Below are 12500 nucleotides of genomic sequence, written 5' to 3'. Positions count from 1 at the left end.
GTGATTTCTTAGAATGCTTCAGTCTGCTGTCCTTTCATTAGCTGCTTTGACTCAACCTCTCGTTCTCTCTCTCTGTCTCTCTCACCCTCTAGTAGTTCATGCTTTGAGGTGAGTAGTGCAGTATATATGAGGTGCCATGACTCAATGTCCTAAGGACAAGAGGAATTAGTTAGGTTTGAGTACTAGTATCACTGCCACCGGCTGCTGAACTGATATAAGACCCTGAGCACGGCTGCTGTTCATACATACACATGCACATACATACATTGTCACTTGTCTGTGGCTAGTATAATGAATAGATCTGTATGCTGAGTGCTGAGTGCTGTGCTAAAGAGGAGAGGTGATGGATAATGAGTATCAGAGCAGCGCAAAGGACACACTCTCATCCCATGTACACTTGCATGTGTGCACAAACACACAACACACACGGATGCCTCAAAAATGCAGGCCTGCTGATATCTGATTAACTAGGCAGACCTGGGTGTAATCCTCTCAGTTATTTCTTCTTGCACACTCTAGATACATGCACACCACCAGAATGTCATGCATGCGCTCAAACCAACTGCAGTACGCTGCCTGGAGAGAGAATGAAGGTATACAAGATAGATGAACTGAATTGGCTGGAAAAAAGAGGAATTGGAAGTCATTAGTAGATTTTTTTTTTTAAACCTGTGGTGGTTGCCAGTTTCTGTACATTTATGTGTATGTGTGTGGCCGGAGGCTTCCCTTTTTTTTTCTGGGAGCCCAGAGCATGCTGGGACATTGGGGCAGTATGTCTCTGACCTCTCCATCTGGAGCCTGCCTGGGGCGTGCCCGTGTGCGTGCCCGTGTGCGCGTGCGTGCGTGTGCGTGCGTGTGTGTGTGTGGGTGTGTGTGTGCGTGTGCGTGTGCATGTGCATGTGCGTGTGTGTGTGTGTGTGTGTGTGTGTGTGTGTGTGTGTGTGTGTGTGTGCCTCTTGAACGCAAAACCCCTCAGGCTGTGACTGTCCCTGAAACACTCACAAACAAGCTCATTTGTTTTTTTTTTCTCTCTCGTTTCCATACACAGCAACCTTACACCTCACATGACTCTGTTCAGCAGCTAAGCAGCATTTAAGCATAATATACAGTTGGTACAGTCAGCAGAAGGCACAGAGGATTGCTCCTCTTTTTTCCAGCCGCCATCTTGTACCGTCTTTCTTTCCATCGCTGGCACAGCAACACACACAGTGTGCTTCTCCCCTCCCCCCACTCCCTGATGTAGATTACAGGCTTTGTGTTGTGTTTTGTCAGTGCATGGCCAAGACTGTAGTAGCAGGTGTGTGTGGTGTTTGTGTGCATCAGTGGTTAGTGTGTGTGTGTGTGTGTGTGTGTGTGTGTGTGTGTGTGTGTGTGTGTGTGTGTGTGTGTGTGTGTGTGTGTGTGTTAGAGTGCACATGTTGAGGCTTGTGCTGCTGGTGGGGTGGCATATGGATGCAGGGTTGGCTGGGCACTGCTATGCACACCAGGTGTGAAATGGACTGTTTAATTAAGTGCTGATGTTGTTGTAATGCATGCTGGGAGGGAGGCGGGGTGGAGGAGCGAGGGGTGGGGTGAGTGTGTTGGCGGGGTGGAGAAGAGCACCTTCTGCCTGGCACGGCTGTGGCTGGGTATGCTGGCTGTTTTGGTAGTGGCGGCAGAAGATTGGTAGGGGCCATTTGGCATCACTGAAACATTTTGTGTGACGTTGTCTTCCTATCAAAGCGTAGTGATTCAGTGGGATTCACTGCTAGCTGCTGGACTACCCCATTGAATGAAATAGCCTGCTGAAGAGCCGTGGTGGCTTTTTGATTAGGTCAGTGGCTGAACTAAAAAGGGCCGTCTATGCAGGGACACTTGGCCACAGCCTCTGACCACTGGTGTGTGTGTGCGTGTGCGTGTGTGTGTGTGTGCGTGTGTGTGTGTGTGTGTGTGTGTGTGTGTGTGTTTGGCTCAGCATGATCAGTCAAGTGTGGAGGCAGTCTGGGAGAGTGGGACTGGTAATAGAGGAGGCGATAGAGAAAGGAGCTTCACATTAATCACACACAGCTTGGGACTGAGACAGCGATTGCTTTCTTTCTCTCTTTTCCTTGCTCATTCCTTCTTTCTCTACCTTTTCTCTCTCTAGCTTTGCCCCTACACACCAAGAAAGGGACAATCAGTACAGCTAATGAAGTGCAGGTTGAGAGCTGATGAGCCTATTTTAGACTCTGGGGCCGAATGCTGTGCTTCACTCCTCCTCATCCTCTGCCTCCTCTAGCTCTACAGGACCAGCATGTATGGCCATCTTCTCTCTGTAGAGATGGGAAGCGAGGAGCATATGGCAGAAATGACACCAGCTTTGTGCCAATTGCCTCATCTAGGATTGTTCTCTTATTAGATGGATGGTATGTGAGGTAGGGGTGACTGTTGAATAAAGTTATAGGGGTTTTGAAAATGGAAAGAGGAAATCTTGGAGGTAGGGATAGAGGCTTACAGACACACATGCCTTTCTATGGTTTAAAGAGGAATATGAAGGGAAACAGTCATAGATGCACACATGTGAACATGTAACCACTCTCAGATATTTCCCATGATTCCTCACCGGCAGCACATATTGTAAATGTGTTTATGAAAATTGTGTGTTGAGTCTCACAGATCTACGTCTAGTTGGAAGGCACTGTGTTTGAAGAACAGAAGGAAAAGGAATTAGTGTTTATGAAGAGGTGGGTGGTGGTTGCGTGGGGTGTTGTCAGAGAGGAGGGGATGATCGAGAAAGTGTGTGTGTGTGTGTGTGTGTGTGTGTGTGTGTGTGTGTGTGTGTGTGTGTGTGTGTGTTCGTGTCGAGGAAGGATGCTTAGATGTGAACACAGGTTCTGCAGGCTGCAAGAAGAGAATGAAGCTTTCGGATGGCCCTTGTCTCTCTTATTTCGTTCTTCCCTTCACCTGCTTCTCTTCCTGCTCTTAATTATTTAGTCGGCCCTGACTCTCCTCCAGCCTGCTTTGCCTCTACATGGAAAAGGAGTAGGAGGAGGAGATGGGAAGCGATGGGGGTTAGAGAAATAGATGGAGTAGAGGTCTGTTGCTTAGCAGACCTCTCCTTTCTGTGTGTTTGTGTGAGTGTGTTAGAGAGAATAGGCTGTGACACCAGAGCTGTATTAAGTGTAGCTCTATTCCCCAGGCTGAGTGGGCTGCTATTGATTGGCCTAGTCTTGCATTGGAGAGTAATGGCTCTCCGAGGTGAGGGGGGAGGATTAGGCCACTAATTGCCATTGTGCAGACAAGATATGGCTCCCCCCTCAGTATCCCACACCCTGTGCCCGCCACCCACTCACCCATACTCACCCCTTATCTCTCTGCTTGCCCCTCCTCTCCATTTCTCGCCTCACCTTGCACCTCCTTTGCACTCTCACTTGTTGTTTTTTTTTCTTCCCCCAATCCCTGCCCGCTTCCTATAATTTTTCATTTTCATCTCTCACCTCACTTGTATCATCCCCCCAGTTCCATTATTGATTCTGTCTATTATTTAGTGGTATTAGGTAGAATGAAGTGTTTAAAATCAGTCAATATCCTGACTGCACCTTCCACATCATGATGTTGCCTGTTAGGTTGTGTTGCCACAGAAACCAAAGCAGTAAGGAAATGGTGTTTGGTTGGGTAAGATATTTTTGTTATGATGGTGATAATTGGAGAGGAAGTAGATCTGAAACTGGCCCGAGGTTTCAGCTGCTGTGGTTGCCTTTGAGCACGTTTATGCACAAACGCACACTACCTGCACATGCACACACAGAAGAGCACATCTCCTGCTGTCCTTGCTGCTGCGCCTAAGTGTGTGTCCCATTGAGAGGGTTGTGACCCAGTTTGACTGTGTAATGCTGCGCTCACTCACTGAGCAGAGGAAACCTACAGCACACTAGTGTAAGAAGAGGTGGAGGCTGGGTGAAGAAGAGGGAAAACGTAGAGGCGATACACAGCAGGAGGAAAAATAAAGGAAAAAAAGGGAAGACGGAAGATTAAAAAAAGGAAGAGACAGTAGACACAGCTGAGAAGAACAGAAGTGAAGCCTGTACGGGGGAGGGGGGCATGAAGGTAAAGATGTAAGGCTGAAATCGCACTGATAAATGTATGTGAATGTCAGCATATGATATGAGAGCTTTGGAACGAGAGAGAGAGAGAGAGAGAGAGAGAGAAAGCAAGATGTGGGTGGAAAGCGAGGCATGTGACCAGACCGTGACCCTGCGCTACAGGGTTTCCCTGGAGGGCTTTGTTAATGTGGCACAGCTACAGCGCGGCAGAGAAGCTCATTGGGCCAGCTTTACACCACCTGCTGTGTGTGTGTGTGTGTGTGTGTGTGTGTGTGTGTGTGTGTGTGTGTGTGTGTGTGTGTGTGTGTGTGTGTGTGTGTGTGTGTGTGTGTGTGTCAAGCGCCACTGACTGTATATACATTCAGTATGGCTGTTCACTCCCAAGCAGGGTTTTCTTGTGGTGTGTGTGTGTGTGTGTCGAGGCTGTGTGACTCTCACAGGGCTGCTCATCCTGATCACTGTCACTTCATGATAGAGGCCTTGGGCCATCCATCTGGCCCCCTTTGTGTGTGAGTGTGTGCACGTTATTTGTTGCTATTGTAGTTCTGCAACCCCTTTTTATTCCAGAGTGAAGGAGCTACAGGATTAGACTGTTGCTACATTGGCCTTTATATCAACAGAGCAATAGACAGACGATTAACTTGTCTTATGTTCATTCTTTCACTGTGCTCATGTCATCTGTCTCTCTCTTTCTCCAGCTGCGTCCTCCATCAGCAGTGAATCCTCTCCAGTGTCCTCCCCAGCCACCAACCACAGCTCTCCAGTCAGTACACCCAAGAGGGGTCCTCTTGTTCAAGGGCCTGGCCTGGTTCCCCCAGGGGGCCACAGTGTGCCAAACACTCCACCTGTAGTCACCATTGCTCCAACAAAGACTAGCAACGGCCTCTGGAGGAGCGAGGGACGCCAGGTAAAACCACATTCAAACTCCCATCACACTGACCTTGAGCCTGCTCTCTTCTTTTCTCTTTTTTACCTTTTAGTTTCTTGCAGCTGCTCTTTCAGAGGTCTCAGAATATTACGGTTTATTTTCTCTTCAAAGCAACACAAATGTTCTCATTCTTCAGCTTGCTTGCCAACACAAGCATGCGAGCAGTCAGGCTCTTGAGTGAGTAATGGATAATGTAGATTGCCTGTAACCCATAGTGTGGCGGTAAGTATTTGACATATGTACAGTAAATGTGACATAGCTGGCAGGTCTGTGAATGTCTGCTTCCCTCAACCCGCTCCCCCCCCATAGCTCCATGTGTTAAACAATGCCAGCTGCCACTGGGACGTCGAGGTGACAGCCTCAACGGCAGCCAACATCTGTGCCCCCTCAGCCCCCCTCCCACTTAGCCCTCTTGCCCTTGGCCCAGCCCCTCTTGAGCCGCCCCCCACCATCCCCATCCTCACTCTCTTCACCCAAACAGTCAAGTGCATCCCCTGCCTTGTCACCCTGACACCCGCTCTCTGTTATGTCGTGGGGGAGAGAAAGAAATGGGGAGAGAGAGGGAGAGCGGCTTGCTTTGATAAGGAGTGGATTATGGATTATGGCCTTGCTTTAAGCCTTCTTATCTCAGCTCAGGGCTAATTTTCAAGGCCAAGCGCACAGTTACGAACAGCACTTGGCAACATGCGGAAACTCTCCCCGAGACACTTTGACAGTTCCCGGGAGACAGAAAGAAGGGGGATAGCGAAGGGTGAGTGAGGAGGTCAGCCAGCCAGCTATGCGTGGTAGCATTCAGACTATTGTTCTCTCTCCTGGACAACCCCTGTGACCCTTTTATGAAATGACCCTTCCACAGTTAAAGGGTCAACCAGAGCTGGGAGGGGCTGGAGAGACAGGGTACCTCTCCCAATGATGTCACCCTTTTTGCCATTCCTTCAGCTTAACAAGTGTAAAAGAGCAGAATAAGAAATAAAGAGACAGAAGCACCCTCCGTGCATGTGTTTGTGTGCTTTTGCACAGTGGTTAAGAGGTCAAGCTCAAATTAAAAAGGTTGTGTCACTGGGTTTGAGGGGCCTCCAGCAACGCGGGGCCACCCAGCCAAAGAATGAGGAGGTTAAGGGAGGACAAGAGTTGGGATGAGGGAGTAGAGGTCGGTGAGGGGGTGGGGGCCAGCAGCGGGGATGCATCACTAAAGCTGGCGTAATAGCGTCTCCCTTATTTCTGCGGAGCCGCTTCAGCGCACTCTGGTCACAAAGAGCTTTTGGGTCGTATCAGTCACACACACATACATAGATAAATACATACATACACGCAATATAGATGCTTCTTAAACAAATATGATATTGTTTGGAGCGTTGCTTCCATTGCTAATCACTGATCAGGAAAGATGCAACAAGGAAGAAGGGTTGACCCTCTGTCACTTTTACTTTTGCCCTTTACCCGTATCTCCCTTTTATGTCTCTATTATCATTGAAGTTGTATGCCACATTTTCCTTTGCTCATGATATCATTGCGCCATGTAATGACCAACCCTGTTTTTCAATGCAGAGAAATACAGGACAACAAGTTGTATAGGGAAGCAGGAGTCTCTGGACCCCCTGCTGTGTTCACATGTGTGTGTGTCCCATTTTCTTGTGTGCTAGAAGGGTTGATTGGTGTTGCTCAGGCGGAGATGCGAGTCTGTCTTTCGGGGGGTGATAGGCAAGGCAGCGAAAGAGGGGAGGGCTTGGTGCGTTGGCATTTTGCTTTAATGACTGCAGGAGTTTGCTCCCGCTGCTGCCTGTAATTGCTTTTTAATTGGCAATTTGGATTCATGGCTCCTTCTGAGAGGCGTAAACGAGTGCTCTACAATGCGCTGGGTCTCCCACCCTCAGTGGGGGTTACAGGGGCCCGGCTTACACAGAGGAAGATGGCAGTTAATGGATGTGTCTTTGAGTCTGAGTGCTTGTATTTGTGCTCCGTAGTTTGTATATGGCATGGTGCTGGTGAATAGTGTGTGTGTTATATAGTAGGCTGTTTTTTGGTGAAAGGTCAGAATGGCTGGCCTGAGTGACTAATGTTTCTCTCTAATGGGGTTGGACGGTTCTATCTCTGTGGTGTATATGCTTTTTCAAGGTGCTGACCTGTTACACCCACACCTTTTGCGTGTTTTTCTCCAGGCGTGCATCGATACACGCATGCATAGAGTAGACTTACACAGGGACTAAGCTCTGGCAACAAACATGTGTATCCAGCATGACAGCCACATGTACAAATTCTCATCTACAAACAGGTTTCTGCATTCCTTTTTCCCTGATTTCCGTTTTTTCAGTGACAATATTATCGTAAAAGCAGGAAGTATAAGCTAGTTAGCTAGCTATCTAATAGGATCAGCACCACCAGACTTTGTTGTTTTACTGGCGCTGTGGTTCTATGCTCTTATGAAGGGATTTCTGTGAAATTTAAAACAGTTGATTCAATTTCACTGATAATTTGTGTCTGGTAATTGCTCCAATTGACAGTTATTGAGTCATAGCCATGCCCCTATCACACACAAACTCTGTGATGATGCATTGCAGGCTCAACCCACATTTGATTCATTCCATATTCACCAGATAAATAATAGATAGTCAACAACTCCGAAAAAATTGAATATAAATCGACCATGCACGATTGTATTCGCTAAGATGGTTCTTGTGTTGTTATGCCATCAAAAGTGTTCGGCGGATTGTGTTTTGTTTCATTTTCTTCTCTTGTTTCACTTTCTTCCCTGTCCTGTGCAACAGCTTGATTAGTTTGTTTGTCTGCTTGCCTTGCACAATTTTTTACAAAGACTTCCAGAGAGCCACCCGTGCAGTGTGAACAACTAGGCAGATAAAGAAAAAAAAGACTTTGTGCTAAAAGAAGTAACAAACAGAGAACCTGACGTGTTGCGGCTCCCAAGCCACAATCTGATATTGACCTCTTTTGACATATACAGTATGAACCTCTTATCCAGTTGGCTGCTGATTGGGAGGGAAGGTCCACCTTCTCCCTGTGTTCATAAAGCTTTGAAAGAATAGAAGTGGTGTAGGGGGTTTACGGGGACAATAGGTCAGAGGGAGTAGAGTGCCTTTCTGTTTAGTGAAGCGCAAAAAACAACAAGGAGAAAACAGTAACATTAAACGACTGCAACATGGGGGCGTCTCAAGAAACAAAGGGGGATGCGGGGAGTCTAAACATTAGAGGCGTTTAAGATTGGATGTTAGCGCATCAGTGTCAGCCTGGGTCAGTGGCTGCAAAGCAGGACGTGGAGGTAATGGCTCCCTAAATTGGATTTATTTTATCGGAGGCAGTATAGCGAGAGGACAGTGCTGCTGTAAGGTCTCCTTCTAATCCCAGGGAGTCCAGAGGTTAATTTAGTGGGGCAAGGACTGCCTTCGCCTCTCACTCCTCTTTTTTATGTCTTCATCTCTATATTTCCTTTCTTCCTTCTTTCTGTTCTTTCTATCTATCTGATCCCTTGCCAACTTCACCATGAATTTTCATTTAGTGGGAGATGAGATAACTGTTCCATCATACTTGCAAAACTCCTCCTTGACTGTGTATCCCGCCATAAACTGTTTCCTTGTTCAGCTTTCAAGGGTTGTACGTTTCTCTTTTCTGCGATTGCATTTGTAGGCAGAGGGAAAGCAAAACTTTAGAAAATGCACTCCCACTCCCACAGCAGGGTGTCTCTGTAGCTCTGAAACAGTGTATGTGCCCGCTGAGTGTGTGTGTTTGTTGTGGGATTGGATAAGTGAGACCAGGCTTGCTGCCAAAGGAAGAGAGGGAGGAGACAGAGGCAGGGGAATGTTGCTTTTTTGACTCTGTTGTCTTTCTTTGTAAATGTTAGTGTTTAAGTTATGTACACACACACACACACACACACACACACACACACACACACACACACACACACACACACTCACACACTTTGCCAAGATCAAAGTCATCATCTCTTAAGAAGTACTGCTGTTGTACCTCTACCAATACCTCATCTTCATCGATCATACAGATGACATCTCTTGTATACATTAGAAAAAAACCAGTGAGGCTGTTTTCTTTTTCTTTTCTTTTTCACTCTATATCTGCTTCACCATTTTCATCCTCTATTTCCCCCCAGAGGAATGTTGATACATCTATTTTTACAAGGAGGTGGTTATGTGAGAAAGTGAATAATAGTGCCTGAGGTAGGAAGAAGAGTGAGGGAGTCTGCTGCACCATACTTAATTCCTATTCTTTCCCCGTCTCCCCCTTCACAGGATGGGCTCCATGAGCATTGACAACCGTGACGGTCACAGGTCTTCACGAACAATGACTAAACTCTCTCTCTGTATCTCTCTCCAGGCTGACTCAGGGCCTCGTGGGGCTAGCAGGGAACGTCTGGGTGCTGAGGGGAACCTCCCACAGGAAAAGGGTGGCCCCTCAGTCCCTGCCCACCTCCTGGGAAACCCCTATGCCTTTGGTCTCACCCCCGGTGCTGTCATGCAGGATTCACGGTTCCAGCCTCTGAAGTGAGTCTCACACTGCTCTGCCTGTGTCCCTGGGTTTGAGGAGTTTATATGTTTCAATTTAAAAGGAAGTTTCTACACGCACTCTTCTAGGTGTATGCTGAATAATTCCTGGGTATATTCAATTTGTTGAAATAAGTAAATGACAAACAATTGTCTTGTTGACGTTGGTGCTGAGAAACAATTCATTAAAAGCATTACAGCCGACACATACAAATCAAACTAACCATGGCTTTTCTCTATTGTGCCCCTCTGCCTGTCTTGCCTTCAGTCTGCCCAGACAAATGCCTAATGCAGTGCCGCCTGGTCATGTACCAGAAGAGTACCTTCGTGGTTTCCGGCCCTATGCCACGACTGAGGATGCCCTCCGCATGCCCTCTTTGCCCATGGGCCTGGACCCCGCCACTGCAGCTGCCGCAGCTGCTTACTATCACCCCAGCTACCTGCCCCACCCCTCCTTCACGCCATACAGGTAAGCCTCTCCATTCATTTGTTTTGTTGACTTGGCACCCATTTCCTCTGAGAGCAAATTGTGCAAACCCGTGCATATGAGTGAACTAAGTATTTGTAATGTTTAGACTCAGCAGTAAACACATTAGTTTATAGCTGACTTTGAATTCATGTTCCCAGAGGTAAAATATTGATGTCCCTCATTTATTTACTTAACATTGGTAGGCTTTTCCTTAAGTGTAAGAGAGTTGAAGAGAAATTTGAGTTAGACAGGTGGCAGTACAAATGAAAACAATCTGGTTCCAGGTAAACCAAAAGCAATGCAACAACTGACACAAAATAACCAAACTCACAGTATCTATCATCATGGACAGGAAGAAAATCTGTTAAAACAGCGCTCACAGTGTCATTTAAAACATAACATTCTTGCACTGAACATGGGGGTACCTCTTTGCAACACATAAGAGCAGAGTTTATTATATCAGTCTTAAATTACAGCTTTATTTATTGTATCATCTGACAGGCTGCTGCTGCTAAGAAGCCTCTGTTCGAAAAACATCCTGGTCAGTTGTGTCAAAATGCTTTTTAAAGATTGATTTAAAATACATATAGATCGCTGTTTATTGCCAAAAGCTGCAATAATGTAATTTACAACCTTCATATCTGCTGAAATGATGCTTTATTGCTTAAATTAGAGTGCTCATAAAACAAAGAGAAGCACTGCACTTATTTGACAGTCTGTCTATGGATACCTACCTAACATCCATTTTTTTAGAATGAGACAAACTAAACTATTTGCTTTATTAATGAAGGAGTTGTATCTATTTTGTAGTTTTTTAAACTTAGCCAGTTAATAACAAGAACCATTTTCCTTGTCTTTACCCGAGCTAAGTTATGCCTATGAATAAAATATGAACATCTAAAAGAGAGCCATGGCTGGTTTTGCCACTTAACTCTATATATCTGGAGCTTGTTCATGCATGCTTTTTGAGAAATTACCATACAATAATCCCTGAGCTGTTTATACATCTGAGACACGATCCTATTCACTACTGAGGTTTGTTCATTCTCTCATAAGGAACATTTTAAATTACTTTTGTCTCAGGTAATTTATAGTGTTCTGTATTGGTGATCATTCAGATAAAACATCAGCAGCAGAAATTGTATGTGCAATATTTGTTTAAAAATACATTGATCTTAAATGTATAATACTTTGATCATATAGACTCTGTGCGTTGAGAAAGACGCTGCTTGCTTTGGGCTATGACACAGGCAGCGTGCTCCTGGTCTGTCAACCCAGCAAGATCAGAGGACTGCAGCACCCATCACACACTGTGCTGTAATGGATTTAATGAGGGGATGTGCAGTGAATGTCACACACATACACAAGTTGTGCATCAACACACAGCACAGTCTCTCGCTTGCTGCTGTGTGGTGATTGAAGTTAGCTGACAGATACTGCTACTTCCTTGAGATATGGAAAACCCTGTGATGTCTCCTTTTTGAGAGATGGAAGCACACAGGTTAATGAAAGTGAATGCTGCACTGTCACACAGAGGGACTAATTATCTCTCTTTCTCTCTCTCTCTCTCTCTCTTTCTCTCTCTCTTTTCTTGGCAATGTTTATCTCCCAGGATGGATGACCCATTCTGCCTCTCTGCCTTGAGGTCACCTTTCTATCAGCTGCCAGGAGGGGGAGCTTTACCTCCCATGCATCCCTCTGCTGTTCACATGCACCTACCAGGGGTCCGCTACCCTGGAGACTTCACGCACCCCTCACTGTCAGCACTGCAGTCTGAGAGGTAAAGTCCCCTTAATTCACGTACAGTCACAAGTGCATTTATACAATAGATCTTGGCAGTGTGCCCTGACTTCTTTCTAATTAACTGACATCTTTCTACTTCTACCTCTCTGTCCATCCTTGCTTTTTAGGCTTCAGCTGGAGGATGAGCTGCGACAGAGAGAGAGGGAGCGAGAACGAGAACGTGAGCGTGAAAAAGAGAGAGAGCGTGAGGCTGAGAGAGAGAAAGAACGGGAGAGAGAACGAGAGCGGGAGAGAGAGCGGGAGAAGGAGCTGGAGAGGGAGAGAGAGCGTGAAAGGGAAAGAGAGCGAGAAAGGGACAGGGAGAGGGAGAGAGAAAGAGAGAAGGAGATGGAGAGGCAGAAGGAGAGAGCGCTGAGGGAGAAGGAGCTGCAGGCATCCAAGGCCATGGAGAGCCACTATCTGGCTGAGCTCCATGCCATGAGGGGGCAGGAGGACCGAACCAAGCCTGAGAGACTCACCCCTAACCGGGCTGGTATGTGTCTGTGCTTCCTCTGTAGCTTCCGTAAGCTCTAATCGTACTGCTTGTAAACACGTGTCCTTATAAACACTATCAGTTAAAGCTGAAACAATGAGGCAATAAATAAACAAGTCAAGTACATTTTTTATTTTTGCAAAAAATCTGCAACAATTGATGATAATCAGTTAATTGTTTCACTATTTGTCTAAAACCTTTTTTTTCTTCTTTTTTTAAATATACTTTATTGATGAGAATGCACAATATGACA

The 12500-nt window shown here is 46.2% G+C and overlaps 1 protein-coding gene across 1 annotated transcript in view; it reads left to right on the top strand.

The window, feature by feature from the left end:
• gse1b (Gse1 coiled-coil protein b) overlaps positions 1-12500 on the top strand; it is a gene marked incomplete at its 5' end in the record, with an annotated part of 58398 nt that overhangs the window by 38094 nt on the left and 7804 nt on the right. The window contains 5 exons of the mRNA XM_079217010.1: positions 4760-4968; positions 9337-9503; positions 9772-9972; positions 11585-11752; positions 11883-12247. Of these exons, the coding sequence (XP_079073136.1) occupies positions 4760-4968; positions 9337-9503; positions 9772-9972; positions 11585-11752; positions 11883-12247 (1110 nt within the window). The remainder of the gene's footprint in view (positions 1-4759; positions 4969-9336; positions 9504-9771; positions 9973-11584; positions 11753-11882; positions 12248-12500) is intronic.

This window comes from Taurulus bubalis (genome assembly GCF_910589615.1).
Source record: "Taurulus bubalis genome assembly, chromosome: 4".
Classification (NCBI taxonomy): Eukaryota; Metazoa; Chordata; class Actinopteri; order Perciformes; family Cottidae; genus Taurulus; species Taurulus bubalis.
This window is presented reverse-complemented; position numbering and strand designations above follow the sequence as displayed.